Source organism: Saccopteryx bilineata, chromosome 3 (assembly GCF_036850765.1).
Source record: "Saccopteryx bilineata isolate mSacBil1 chromosome 3, mSacBil1_pri_phased_curated, whole genome shotgun sequence".
NCBI classification, from domain to species: Eukaryota; Metazoa; Chordata; class Mammalia; order Chiroptera; family Emballonuridae; genus Saccopteryx; species Saccopteryx bilineata.
Window position 1 is genome coordinate 36449315 of NC_089492.1, and position 14834 is coordinate 36464148.

The 14834-nt window shown below is 34.5% G+C and overlaps 1 protein-coding gene across 5 annotated transcripts in view; it reads right to left on the reverse strand.

Annotated features, from left to right (window-relative positions):
- VPS13B (vacuolar protein sorting 13 homolog B) overlaps positions 1–14834 on the reverse strand; it is an 890836-nt gene that overhangs the window by 624899 nt on the left and 251103 nt on the right. For 4 of the 5 annotated variants that reach the window (XM_066265974.1, XM_066265971.1, XM_066265975.1 and 1 more), the window contains exons 18-19: positions 6366–6500; positions 5422–5595 (exon numbers count right to left, since the gene is read on the reverse strand). In XM_066265974.1, coding sequence (XP_066122071.1) covers positions 5422–5595; positions 6366–6500 — 309 coding nt within the window. Of the gene's footprint in view, positions 1–5421; positions 5596–6365; positions 6515–14834 lie in introns of those variants that run through there. The other variant, XM_066265976.1, reaches the window with a different exon arrangement.

A 14834-nucleotide genomic window follows, 5' to 3' on the forward strand; every position in this document is an offset into this window, starting at 1 on the left:
GCTCTCTCATATGTGCCTTGACCATGGGCCTTCAGCAGACTGAGTAACCCTTTGCTCAAGCCAGTGACTTTGGGTCCAAGCTGGTGAGCTTTGCTCAAACCAGATGAGCCGGTGCTCAAGCTGGCAACCTCAGGGTCTCGAACCTAGGTCCTCCGCAATCCAGTCCAACGCTCTATCCACTGCTCCACCGCCTGGTCAGGCCCTTTGTCCATTTCTTAACTGAACTATTTGTTTTTTTGGTGTTGATATTTATAAGTTCCTTATAAATTTTGGATATTAAGCCCTTACCAGATGTGTCGGTGAATAAGTTCTGTCCTTCAGTGGGTTGTCCTTTCATTTTGTTAATGATTTCCTTTGCTGTGTAACAACCTTTTAGTCTGATGTAGTCCCATTTGTTTATTTATCTTTTGGTTCCTTTGCCTGCAGAGATATTGCAGCTAAAGCACTGCTACGAGAAATGTCCAAGATCTTACTACCTGTTTTCCTCTGGGACTTTTACATCTCTAATCCATTTTGAGTTTATTCTTGTGCCTGGTGAAATAGAGCGGACTAGTTTCATTTTTTTGCACATATCTGTCCAATTTTCCAAACACCATTTATTGAATAAATTATCTTTACTCCATTGTATGTTTTTACCTGCCTTGTCAAATATTAATTGACTTTAAGTTAGGAGCTTATTTCTGGGCTCTCTATTTTGTTCCATTGATCTATATGTCTGATTTTATGCCAGTACCATGATGCTTTGATTACCATGGCCTTGTAGTACAGTTTGATGTCTGGTAGCATAATTCCTCCAACTTTGTTCTTCCTTCCCGTGACTGCTGTAGCTATTCAGGGTCTTCTGATGTTCCATACAAATTTTTGGAATATTTTTCTTAAGTCTGTGAAATATATCATTGGTATCTTGACAGGAATTGTGTTGAATCTACAGAATGCTTTAGGTAGTATGGATATTTTAATGATGTTAATTCTTCCTATCTATGAACATAGTACTTTTCCACTTACTAGTATCCTCTTCAATTTCTTTCTTCAGTGTCTTATAATTTTCCAAGTACAAGTCCTTTATGTTCCCTTTTAAATTCATTCCTAAGTATTTTATTCTTTTTGAAGCAACTGTGAATAGGACTGCTTTCTTAGATTCCCTTACTGACAATTCATTATTAGTGTGTAAAAATAAAATTGATTTTGAATATTTATTTTGTATCCTGTTACTATTACAAGATAGGGAAGCAGCCCAAGTGCCCATCAGTAAAAAAGTGGGTAAAACAGCTGTGGTACATTTACACAGTGGAATACTACTCGACTGTAAAAAAAGGGGGGGGAATCTTACCTTCTTTTGGCCACAACATGGATAGACCTGCAGATTATTATGCTAAGTGAAATAAGACAGTGAGAGAAAGACAAATATCATATGATTTCACTTACATGTGGAATCTAATGGACAAGATAAATTAACAAACAAAATAGAATCAGACTCATAGATACAGAGAATAGACTGCCAGCTGTCAGAGGGGAGGGTTACAGGGTGAAAAGGGTGAATGGATTAAGCAATAAAAAAAAGCTTACAAACATAAAGAGTATGCTGATTATCAGAGGAAAATGGAGGTAGGGGGAGGTAGAAGAGGGTAAAGCAGGCCCATAGTTCCCATTAAAATACTGGTCAGTTTGTTGATTTAAATTTACTTGTTCTTTATTTTAAATATTGTATTTGTTCCCGTTTTGTTTTTTTACTTTAAAATAAGATATGTGCAGTATGCATAGGGATTTGTTCATAGTTTTTTTTATAGTCCGGCCCTCCAACGGTCTGAGGGACAGTGAACTGGCAAAAAGTTTGGGGACCCCTGTTCTAGACACTAGAAATATAGTGGTGACCAACAACACAAAAACTTCTAACTAAATGAAGCATAAATTCTAATAACAGAACAAAAATAAACACAATAAATCAGAAGCATGAATAGTATGGTAGATTGTGATAAGTACTAAGAAAAACTAAAGAATAGGGAAATAAGTTTCTATGTGTATGTGCATCTGTGTGCATGCACAGGTACGTAAGAAAAAGAGAAAAAAAATTATATACAGTGGGTAGAAAAGTACTTGCTGAATGAAAGTGATATTTCTGTAAACTGTTGAAAAATTGCTAATAAATTATTTCTTCATTTAAAATTTATTTATGATTTGTCTATACTATCAGTTTTATAGATATACGAACACACATACACACACCTCCAATTTAAATCTTGTTATAGCAAGATAAGATTAATCAATATTATTTTTAAACTCACTTTGAAAATTAATACTTATGGGCTCTCTCAAAACCATATCATAAATATCTAAGTCACGAATGTGGGTGTCAGTACCAAGATGAATGAAAAATTTAAATTAAAAAATGTTCTAATTAAAGTATGTGAATGTAGATTAAATAAAAAACATTACATTTAGGATTAAAAACTACCCAAAGGAATATTTTCAAAGCACTAAATAGGTGGTCACATTAAAATTTTTTATAAATCCATAAACATATTACTAAACATTAATGTTGAAGACCAGGTAAATTTCCTTAACAGCAAGAAAAAATGTAAAACTTTACCCTAGAAATATCACTGGTACAATTTTTTATAATAGGCCTATACAATAGACTAGAAATGAAAATACATTGTTGTGACCCTAGATGTGCATTAAATTATAAAGAATATTAATAATATTATGAGAAAGATCTGATTATTATTTAAATAAGTTTGATACATTGATTCATTCTAACTACAGCAAAACAAAAAACACACAATCCCTCTACAATTTAAGAAAATGTGATAGATATAAACAAGCATATAAACAAACATGCTTATACTTTTCTTAGGTATCAGAAGGTCTAGTCATTTCAATAACGTTTCAATGATTTGATGATTTGAAAATAAAAACTGTCAAAAAACACTATAAGCATAATTAGATAAAGAAGTTAACCAATTAGCATACTTAAGTAACACAATGAAATAGGCATTAACAAAACTGTGATGTTTATTTAACCACCAATAACTTCTCTCTAAAACAGGGGAGTTGCTAATCTACACAGGCTAAATCTGGACCCCCTCCAGTTTTTGTGAATTAAAGTTTTGTAGGATCTCAGTCACACCATTCCTTTACATACTGTCTATGGTTATTTTTGTGACAGCAAAACTGAATACCGTATCTCCCCATATATAAGATGCCCCCATGTATAAGATGCACCTTAATTTTGGGACCTGAAATTTGAAAAAAAATGTATTACATAAAGTTATTGAACTCAATTTTTATTCATCATAAAACTCATACAACTCCTCATCACTGTCTAAACTCCCATCCATTAGCTTGTCCTCATCTGTGTCTGATGACGAATCACTGTCTTCAACAAAGCACAAGAACAGGCGCGAATAAGCGAGAAATGCAAGTAAAAAAAATCTCCAACCACTGTATAAGACACACCCAGTTATTAGACCCCAGATTTTTTTTAAAAGGTTGCATCTTATACATGGGGAAATACAGTAGCTGAGATAGAGACCATATGGCCCACAAAGCCTAAATATTAGTTATCTTACCTATTAAAATGTTTACCAAACCCTGCCTTAAAAGCTTAGTAAAATTTTATCCATAGGCATACTCTTAGTCTGGGTTTTGGCCTCATCCTCATATTTTTTCCTTAGGATTCTATATCCATTCTCAACAGGTTGGTAACACCTTTTTGAGAAATGCTTCTTTAGCAGCATGTTGACAGTGAGTGCTCAGACTTACCTTTCAGATACCAATGTCCAGTTTGTAATGTGGATGCCATTCAGCTGTAAATGCTACATAACAAAATTCATCTTTCAAATGTTTTTATGTTCCTGCATATATGCACTTGCACACACTTTGAATATTCACCCTCCATTTAGTCTCTAGCCAGTCAGTTAATTAAAAATCTTTTCATGGTTTCTACTTTCAACTTAGTGCAGTAACGTTTAACACATCTCCTATAAGCTGTAATGTTAATAAAGCTTTACTCTTAGGCAACTATTTGAAACTACTTCCTTACTGGCCAATTAAGTCTAAAGAAAAAATTCAAACCCTCTATCCTTTTAAGAAATCTGTATATAGCTATCTTATTTCTAGCCTCATTGAATGACCGACCACCTTGGCTTTACTAATCACATTACTGCTGATATTGGTCTCCACTAACCATATGTTTCTCCCCAATTTTTGTTGATCTTTCTGATATCTCATCTAAACATAAGAGGTATGGTTCTGCTATTATGGTATTCAATTAAATGGAACAGAATATAGGCAAAGTGCTACCAGAGAAAAATATAACTCAAAAAATAAGTTCTTGGCCTGACCTGTGGTGGCACAGTGGATAAAGCATCAACCTGGAAATGCTGAGGTCGCCGGTTCAAAACCCTGGGCTTGCCTGGTCAAGGCACATATGGGAGTTGATGCTTCCAGCTCCTCCCCCTGTCTCTCTCTCCTCTCTCTCTCTCTGTCTCTCTCTTTCCCTCTCTCTCTCTCTTCTCTAAAATGAATAAATAAAATAAAAATAAAAAATAAAAAAATAAGTTATTGCCCTGGCCGGTTGGCTCAGTGGTAGAACGTCGGCCTGGCGTGCGGGAATCCCGGGTTTGATTCCCAGCCAGGGCACACAGAAGAAGCGCCCATCTGCTTCTCCACCCCTCCCCCTATCCTTCCTCTCTGTCTCTCTCTTCCCCTCCCGCAGCCAAGTCTCCATTGGAGCAACGATGGCCCAGGTGCTGGGGATGGCTCCTTGGCCTCTGCCCCAGGCGCTAGAGTGGCTCTGGTCGCAACAGAGTGACACCCCAGAGGGGCAGAGCATCGCCCCCTGGTGGGCAGAGCATCACCCCTGGTGGGAGTGCCAGGTGGATCCTGGTCGGGCGCATGCGGGAGTCTGACTGTCTCTCCCCGTTTCCAGCTTCAGAAAAATAGAAAAAAATAAATAAATAAGTTCTTGACATAAATTTTCTCTTGGTTCCACTATCAATATCTTTTTCTTTGCGCAAAGCTACAGAAAGCCCAAACACCTAATTTTACTATAGTAAATCATATTGACAAAGTACTACTATCCCATTAAAAAAATATTTTCTCTTTCCAGTGCTGTAAATTTCTTTTACTCTTTTCTACATATTACATGATATGGTATATTATAAAACTCAGTTGGATTTAGTAGTATGAATCTAAGATTGCTATATACAGAACTAAATTATATCTCATAAAATAAAATCATTATTGCTTATAAACATGCCATTTATAAAAAATGATAAAAAAAATACTTCATTTGTATTTTCAAGGGGCACCACTGCAGTGAATAAAATGGACATAAAATGTTTTTTTTTAAACATCCAGTTTTAAAAGCTGTACTGAAAAAAATGTCCACTAAGAGACTAATGGTAAGTTTATACTTACCAGAATTGTGGCAGTAGTCCATATGCTGGGGAACTTGAACTGTGAAGGCTATCAGATCCGGAGCTAAGAGAGATTCTGGCTTTCTACTTTCATTAAGCCACTTGCTGCTATGAAGGTCTTTAGTATCAGAAGGACCTTGAAGCAATGGAATCAATCTCTCTTTCCCACTGTCACCTGAAAAGAATCATTAATTAAAAAAAAATGTCATAAAATATAAAAGTAGCTTGAAGATGCTTGATCTTAAAATATACTAACATTATAACATTTCGATTATATTTGTTTTTAGTTGTGCATGTAGTTATACTCAAACATATATGACTGATAAAATTAAAAGCACTTATAATTCCTAACAAAATAAGTTTTTAATATTTAGCTAATCAATGTAGAACATGTTCAGAAAAAGTTAAAGGAAACAACTAAGTATGTTTTAAATATTCAATGCAATCTTTACCTTATCTTTAAACATATCTAGAAATTTAGTCTGCACTGAAAAAAATTAAATTACAAATAGTTTAAGGAAAATATTATGAACAAAAAGTATTAGTATGAAGGTAAAGTCAATTGCAATCATAAATTGAAAAACAGCTGGGTTTTGTGCTTAATTTTATTATACTAACAACATTTTAATTTAATTTTAATGTGTCATATATATGTATACCTCCCAACCCTCCCAAAAGTATAAAAATAAACTTTCCTTTAATTTTTCAACCTCATAAGTATTCTTAAAACTATGCAAAGTTTTCTTAAATAAAAAAATATTAATTTATTAAAGAAGTATCATCCTGGCACAATTAATAAAAATCTTTAAGTAAAATACAAAACTTTAAAACCTCTGATTCATAGGAACAATGAGTAAATTCTTGTTTCAGTGACGCTGCTTGTAAAATGCAAGGCCAATTCTCCTCTACAGGCAATAAAGTTTTACACGGTCCAGCTGCACATACCTGGGGCTTTGGCACAAGCTTTTATTGATCCCATGGTCCCAGAGGCACATTTGACCAATGATGTGCTGCAGTACTTCAATTCAACGTTCTGGATTGAGCCCTCAAGAGTTGGCAGGGGATTCTTAGATTTCACACCTAATAAAAGAAAACTGCAAATGTACTAGCCGATTGAATTTAAATAATTTTTATATTCCTTCACCAAGGCATTTAAACTTAATTATACTTTAATTATCTACCTCAGATGTTCTTACAGTATTTGCATTAGGTTTCATAGTTTAGCGTTTAGGAGGTGAAAGGATGCAATTTTAAAATACATGGGCTGAACTATCATAATTATAACCATGTAGTCAGTTCTTGATTTCGTCAAGCTGAAGACATAAAACAAATATTTTAAGGAAATATTTGTTTAAAAAATAGGAAATGTTAAAAATCGTATTTGGTTGTAGAATATAGAATGAGATTTCTAGTTTTGAAACAAATTTAATTTACAAATTTAATTTTATTTAGGCAGAGACATTTACTTTAGGCAGGAAATTTTCAGAGTAAACAGACTTCTTCAAAATTTAGTCAGGTGGGGTAAGGAGAAAGAAACAAGATAGTTCAAAACTTACAAGCAAAACTGATATGCCAAGGGTAGATAAAAGAAAGAAGTTTCTATATCAAGTAAACAGAAAAGTACATATTAACATCTTTACTATGGGCTACTTGTTAAAGGGAATAAAAACATAGAAAGGAATACAGGGGGTCCTCGGGTTACGACAATCACGACATACGATGTTTCAATTTATGACACTCATTCCCATAAAAATTTTTAAAAATTGAGACATGAGTGTTTCGGCTGATGCCGTTAGCATCCTACTTATGGACTACGTGGGTGAACTAGTTTGGCTGTGCACGGCGGAAGAATACGCAGTGCAGTGTACAGTACAGTGTATTTATGTCCTTTTCCTTTTCCTGTGGCTTAGTTGTGTCTTTATGTTCTAGATTATGATTTTACAGCTGTATCAGGATAGGTAAGTGACTTAGGCTAGGGCAGGGGTCCCCAAACTACAGCCCGCGGGCCACATGCAGCCCCCTGAGGCCGTTTATCTGGCCCCTGCCGCACTTCCAGAAGGGGCACCTCTTTCATTGGTGGTCAGTGAGATGAGCATAGTTCCCATTAAAATACTGGTCAGTTTATTGATTTAAATTTATTTGTTCTTTATTATAAATATTGTATTTGTTCCTTTTTTTTTTTTACTTTAAAATAAGATATGTGCAGTGTGCATAGGGATTTGTTCATAGTTTTTTTTTTATAGTCTGGCCCTCCAATGGCCTGAGGGACAGTGAACTGGCCCCCTATGTAAAAAGTTTGGGGACCCCTGGGCTAGGGTGTGTTTCGACTGACACCAAAATTCAGGTTACATCACCGTCATAGGAACAAAATTGTGTTGTAACCCGAGGACCCCCTGTACTATAAAATAAATGGTAGAGAAAACTTAATTCAAAAGGGAGAAACTCATTTTGGCCCTGAAAGATAGGTGAGATTAAATAGGCATAAAACTTCAAAAACTTTATACTGACAATACTACAGACCATCGCTACAGTGATGATCATGAAAAACATTAATCACTTAACATTTACTGAGGACTTACTATATACAGTATCTCATTCTATCCTCACAACATGCCCATTATAAATATGTATATTATCCTCATTTTCAAATTAATATTCAAAGGATTAAAGGGGGTAATTTTTACTCAAAGTCCTATAGTTAAAGTGTTTCATTTAATTTGATCCTATTACAGAAGACTTTACCACTCATTTTGCCTATATTCATGAACATATACTAACATAATTTCTAAACCCTATTTCACATTTTGATCAAATGTATATATACTATTCTTTACATTAAACTTTTTAAGAAAAACTATCTACAATTAATTAAGAGAAACATAAATTTTCTATGATATATTAATCATTATTTTGAAATCTATTATCTCAAACTTTTGGAACTTTTTTTTTCATTTTAGAGAGGAGAGAGAGAGGGAAGGGGGAGGAGCAGGAAGTATCAACTCCCATGTGTGCCTTGACCAGGCAAGCCCAAGGTTTCAAACGAGCGACCTCAGTATTCCAGATCGACGCTTTATCCACTGTGCCACCACAGGTCAGGCTTATCTCAAACGCAGTGTGTTCAAGAAGCCCCATGACCCTCCATGACTATCCCTGAGATTTGGCCCAGGAATCTGCAGTCTAACACACTATATGATTTGAAAATGCTTAAAAAACATCATCTTAAGAAACACCTTCTTGCTCTGGCCGTATGGCTCAATGGATAGAGCTTCGGCCCAGCATATGGACATACCAAGTTCAATTCCTGGTCAAGGCACACAAGAGATGCAACCATCTGCTTCTCTTCCCCTTCCACTCCCCCTTCTCTCCTTTATCCCAACCCACAGCTAGTGGCTCTATTGGTTGAAACATTGGCCCTGGGCACTGAGGATAGCCTGGTTGATCCCAGCGCATCAGCCTCAGTAGGTAAAAATAGCTCGGTTGATTTGAGTATTGGTCTCAGTCAGGGTTGCTGGATGGATCCCAGCTGGGGCACCTGTCTGTGGGAGTCTGTATCACTATCTCCCCTTCTCTCACTTAAAATAAATAAATAAATTTAAAGAAATGAAATAGCTTCTCACATACTAATCCTTACTTCAGTAGAACCTATTAATATATTAATTTCTATTTGGTTCTTATATCATATAAACATGTATTGACTGGTTGTTATTTTCCAATATTTACCACCTATATATCATTTCCATTTGAAGTGATATTTATTATTCTCAGAGCAGGAGTCAACGATGTGTATTTATTTTTCTGATTTTATCATATTTTTATCACATTCTCAAAACTTGTAACTCAAAAAACTTAAGCAGCAGTACCTCAAGAAATTAAATGATGCCGACAATATTTACATAAATACATAGCAGTAGTTAATAGTTATTATAGCACCTCTCACTGAGTACTTATTAAATAAAGTGCTATGCATTATGCCAAGTTTATTTTATTTATTCATCTCTCCTTTCCCCCAAAAGGACAGCAGTTATTACTGTTCCTATTTACATATGGGAAAAACAAGACTTAGAGAAAGAATAGCTTTTGCCCAAGATTCAAGTCAGAAAATGGCAAGGCCTAGATCACATTTGTCTTTATAAGAAAGGAAGCTGAGCTACTCTAAAAACTTAACAGCTACTGTGGCTGCAGTAAGTTATAATCAGTGGGTAATTTACTCTGCTCCAATCATTATGTTAAATGATGAGAAGGACACAAAATGGCAAGACTTCCCACGACCATCACGTCCTCACAGTCAGACTCTTGTTCTGTGCCAATTTTTCAAAAAACATAAAGAACTAAGATAGTGGTCAGCAGACAAGAACTACTGAAAGGTACTCTCAAGGGTTGTTGATGGTCTTTGGAATTAAAACAAATAAAAAAGTGAATTAGTTTCTAGTAGATGCAAAAGCAAAAAATATAAATAAGCCAAAATGAATTTGTTTTTAAATTATGTTATACAACTGCTGCTTTCACAGTTTACTAAAGTTTAGGACTCTACCTTGAATCACAAATAGTAGGTCTTTTTTAATATCTGATACAAGTTATATATAAGACTAATCAGAAGAAGATGCCTAAAACCTCACCTACTAAATATCTCATATATCTATATAAAAGCATTTTGGTTTAGACTAAACAACCAAGAACTTAGTTCAAATTTTTATGACTACTACATCTGTCAGATATTTATAACTTATTTTAATAACTAAAACAATATTTTGCATAATTTCTCCTTAAGAGAAGCTTTTTTATACTTCATTCTTTATGCGCAACCTAAGATTTTGAAAAATTATTATTGTTATCTCTTGATAGACTTCCACAATGAATAAAAGTTGCTAGTGAGAAATAATCTTGCTAATATAAACTATGGACTTTGGGTGATTATGATGTGTCAATGTGGGTTCACCAACTGTAACAACTATACCACTTCACTGGGGGATGCTAGCAGCTGTGGAGACAGAAGGTATATGGGGATTCTCTACACCTTCCCCTCAATTTTCTTGTTAAATGCTCTAAAAAAAAACCTTAATAAAAAATAAGATTGGTTTCTTTCCATTTCTTTTCCAAACTAAAATTCCGGAAATGCTCTAGAAAGGTAGAAAGGAGCAAGTGCTGGCATTCCACCACTCAGAACACCATTTACACTGTGTTCCACCAGCATGCTGCTTCCTTCAGCTAGGAAAGGACATCTGAGAGGGAGGCAACTGGTTAAACAAAGAGAACAAAAGCTCCAAAACAAACAAATACAAAAAAAAAGCATGGCTTCGGATATAGGAAGCATTACTCATCTAGTAATTGAGTAGCTTAAGGGAAGCCACTATTTATTGTTGTTTCATGTGGAGGCCAAAATACTAGCCACTGTTCAACATATTTAAGAAATCAGCTGAACTTTATACAGAACTTGATTTAGAAAAGAGGTATTTTGTAAGATGTACAGTCAGCTGACATGAGTCAAAGAACAATCACAGAGATAGTGACACTTGAAATAATGTCTATATAAAGCACTCTAACATTCCTTTATTCAAATATTGCTGTCATAGCCCAACAGAGGAAGATCAGAGGGAACCCCTAAGCCACTCCAATTGAATAAAATTTCACATTGCACACACTATCAAGGCAATGATTCTAAAATACAGAATTTTTGAAATCTAATTTAATATATAATATATAATAATGCACAGCTATTTCTTCTCATAGTATTTCTCTGAAAAATATAAACTTATAACACATAGTCTTAGTCCTGTGAAGCAATATTAACCAAGTCTTTTACCACCTTCTTCACTTACAGTAATCCTTCCATCCTCACTAGACCTTAACCCTCAGTGTCAACTCTCCAGTGTTGGCTAATGAACTTACAATCCTCCTGTAATTATCACTTACAAATTAAAAGATGAACTAATGACAATCACCAGTATATCTTTGTCAAAGTAAAAGAAAAAGGAGTCAAACAATGTATATATTTATCTCAGTTTCCTCCTGAACCAACACCAAAAGTCTGTTAATAAAAAATTTTAGGCCCCTAAACCAACAAAGAAATGAAAATGAGAAAACAAGAGCTGAATGTCCAGCTCTAAAACAGGAAAGAGCAGTCATCAAAATCTTGGAAGAAGGGTCTTGGTCTGGTAACTCAGTTGGTTAGAGTGCCAACCCAATATTCCAAAATTGTGGGTTCAATCCCTGATCAGAGCACATACAAGAGTCAACCAATGAATGCATAAATAAATGGAACAACACATTATTGTCTCTCTCCCACCTGATTCATCTCTCTCTAAAATCAATCAAAAAATATTTTTTAAGATTTTAAAAGATGAATATTTGATGAACAAGTAGCAAATATGACTTAGTAGAACAAAAAAAAGTGCCCATGGGTTTTAAGTAAACTAAGAACCAAGTAGCTCTGCTGCAATAAGCCCTGGAAAGATAAGAATTAAAGAAACCAGGCAGTTTACAGGGCAAGAATGCAGATGAGTCTAAAAAGATGAGTGACTGGAAGTCAATCAAATGACTACAGAGCCTTACCTTATACTCATGCAAGTAAGTATCCTACATTCATCCTAGTTAAAAGACTGAAGCGTTCACTCTGAAGAGTGAACCAGAAGAATTCTGGACTAAAGGGTCCATGCTAAAAAGAGGGATTGTCTAAAAATCTATACAGTTTATATATACTAGATAATAAGAACTCCTTTTCTTATAGTCTCTAAGAACTCTAAATACCAGGCTTATAACATCTAGAAAGGAAATAAAAGGATTTCTCTCTGGAAAGTACTAATCCAAGAAAAACAAGACAGATATTGATAACCGATCATTCCCAAACAACAACAAAAATGAGTTACTACAAATTATCGAAAAATGTATTATATATGGAACCACAAAAAAACCTCAAATGGACACAACAGTCTTAAGAAAGAAGAACAAAGTAGAAGCAATCACGCTACCTGATATCAAACTATATTACTAGGCAATAGTAATAAAAACTGCATGGTACTGGCAAAAAAAAACAGATACATCAATCACTGGAATAGAATAGAAAGCCCTCAAATAAACCCACACCTATGTGCTCAATTGATATATATGAAAAAAGAGGCAAGAACATACAATGAGGTACAGACTAGTCACTAATGGTGTTAGAAAAAATTAGATATGTGCAAAAAATGAAACTAGACCACCTTCTTACACTAGATACAAGAATAAATTCAGAATTAACCACTTAAATGTAAGAACTAAAACCATACAATTCCTAGAAGAAATCATAGTCAGTGAAGTCTCTGACATTTCTCTTACTGATATTTTTCTGATATAATTTCTTGGGCAAGGGAAACAAAAGCAAAAATAAACAAATGAGTCTACATCAAATTAAAGTTTTCCACAGCAAAAAAAACCATCAACTAAATGAAAATACAACCTAATAAATAGAAGAAAATATTCACCATGATACATTTAAAAGGGATAATATCCAAATGTACTAAAAACTCTTACAACTTAAGAAAAAAATCAAAAGAGATGGGGGGGTAAAAAAGACTGAATAAAGACTTATTCAATCTAAGAGGACATACAGATGGCCAATCACTTCTTGAAAAGATGCTCAACATCACCAATGACCAAAGAAATTCAAATAAAAACCACAATGAGGTATTTCCTCAGACCTGTCAGAATGGCTTTTATCAATAAATCAACAAACAAGTGTTGGCGACGATGCAGAGAAAAGGGAACCCTTGTGCACTGTTGGTGGGAATGCAAACTGGTGCAACCACTATGAAAAACAGTATGAAAGTTCCTCAAAAATTAAAAATAGAACTATATTATGACTGAGCAATTCCACTTCTGGGTATATATCCTGAGAAATATAAAACATTAATTCAAAAAAATATATACACTCTTATGTTGATTGTGGCATTATTTACAATAGCCAAGACACGGAAGCAACCCGAGTCTCTATCAATAGATAAATAGAAAAAGAAGTGTGGTCTATATAAATAATGGAATGTAAGTTGGCCATAAAAAGAAATGAAATCTTACCATTTGGAACATCATGGATGGAGTTAGAGGACATTACATTACATGAAATAAGTCAGTAAGAGGAAGGTAAATGCCATATGATTTCATTTATATATAAAATCTAAAGAACAAAATAAAGCAATCAAAACAGTAACAGACTCACAGAGGTGGAGAATAAACTGATGGTTTCCAGAGGAGAAACGGGATAGAGAGGTAGATGAAAATATTAAGAAGTACAAATTGATAGTTGGAAAATAATAACCAATGTGCAAAGAACAGCATAGAAAATATAGTCAATAAAACTGTAGTATCGCTATACAGGGTGCCAGTTTGGTACTTGAGTAATCAAGGGATGATTTCATTAATAATGTAACAGTCTAGCCACTATATTATATATACTTGAACACAATGTAAAATAATACTGAGTGTCTACTGTAATTGAGAAATAAAAATTTTTAAATATAAAAGAAAAATAATACCCTGACCAGGCGGTGGAGCAGTGGATTGAGCGTCGGACTGAGATGCAGAGGACCCAGGTTCAAGACCCCGACCGAGGTCGCCAGCTTGAGCACAGGCACATCTGGTTTGAGCAAAAGCTCACCAGCTTGGACCCAAGGTCACTGGCTCAAGCAAGGGGTCACAGTCTGCTGAAGGCCCGTGGTCAAGGCACATATGAGAAAGTAATCAATGAACAACTAAGGTTTTGCAACTCGCAACAAAAAACTAATGATTGATGCTTCTCATCTCTCTGTTCCTGTCTGTCTGTCCCTGTCTATCCCTCTTTCTGACTCTCTCTCCATCTCTGGGGAGGAAAAAAAAAAAAAAAAAAAAAAAAAAAAAAAATATATATATATATATATATATATATGTCTAAAAAACTATGTTAAATGAAATGTCATTTTTAAACAGAAAAATATGTTAGTGTCCAATTCCCCTACAATGACATCAGCCATTCAACTCAACAAGACTGAACCTCACGAACAGGTTTCAATTAGTGATTTATTATTTTATTCTACAATATGAAGGACTATTACATATTAGGTGGAAATCACTAACACTAAAGTTAGAGATTAAACACACACACAGAGGAAAGAAACAGGGTAAATAGATAATGCTGGGGGGACTTAAAATAATAACAACAGTAATAACTATTGTTAGTTATTACTGTTAGTTATTATTGTTGTAATAACTATCCCAGAGGGATAACAGAAGATACCACAAGAAGAACAGGAGGTTTTGTTAAATTTTTCAATGAACAAAAATTAGCTCTTAGAAATTAAAAACATGATGCTAATTCTCCATAAATTATTGGAAAAATTAAAAAATCAAGTTGAAGCCCTAGCTGGTTGTCTCAGTGGTAGAGTGTCGACCTGGTAAGTAGAAGTCCTG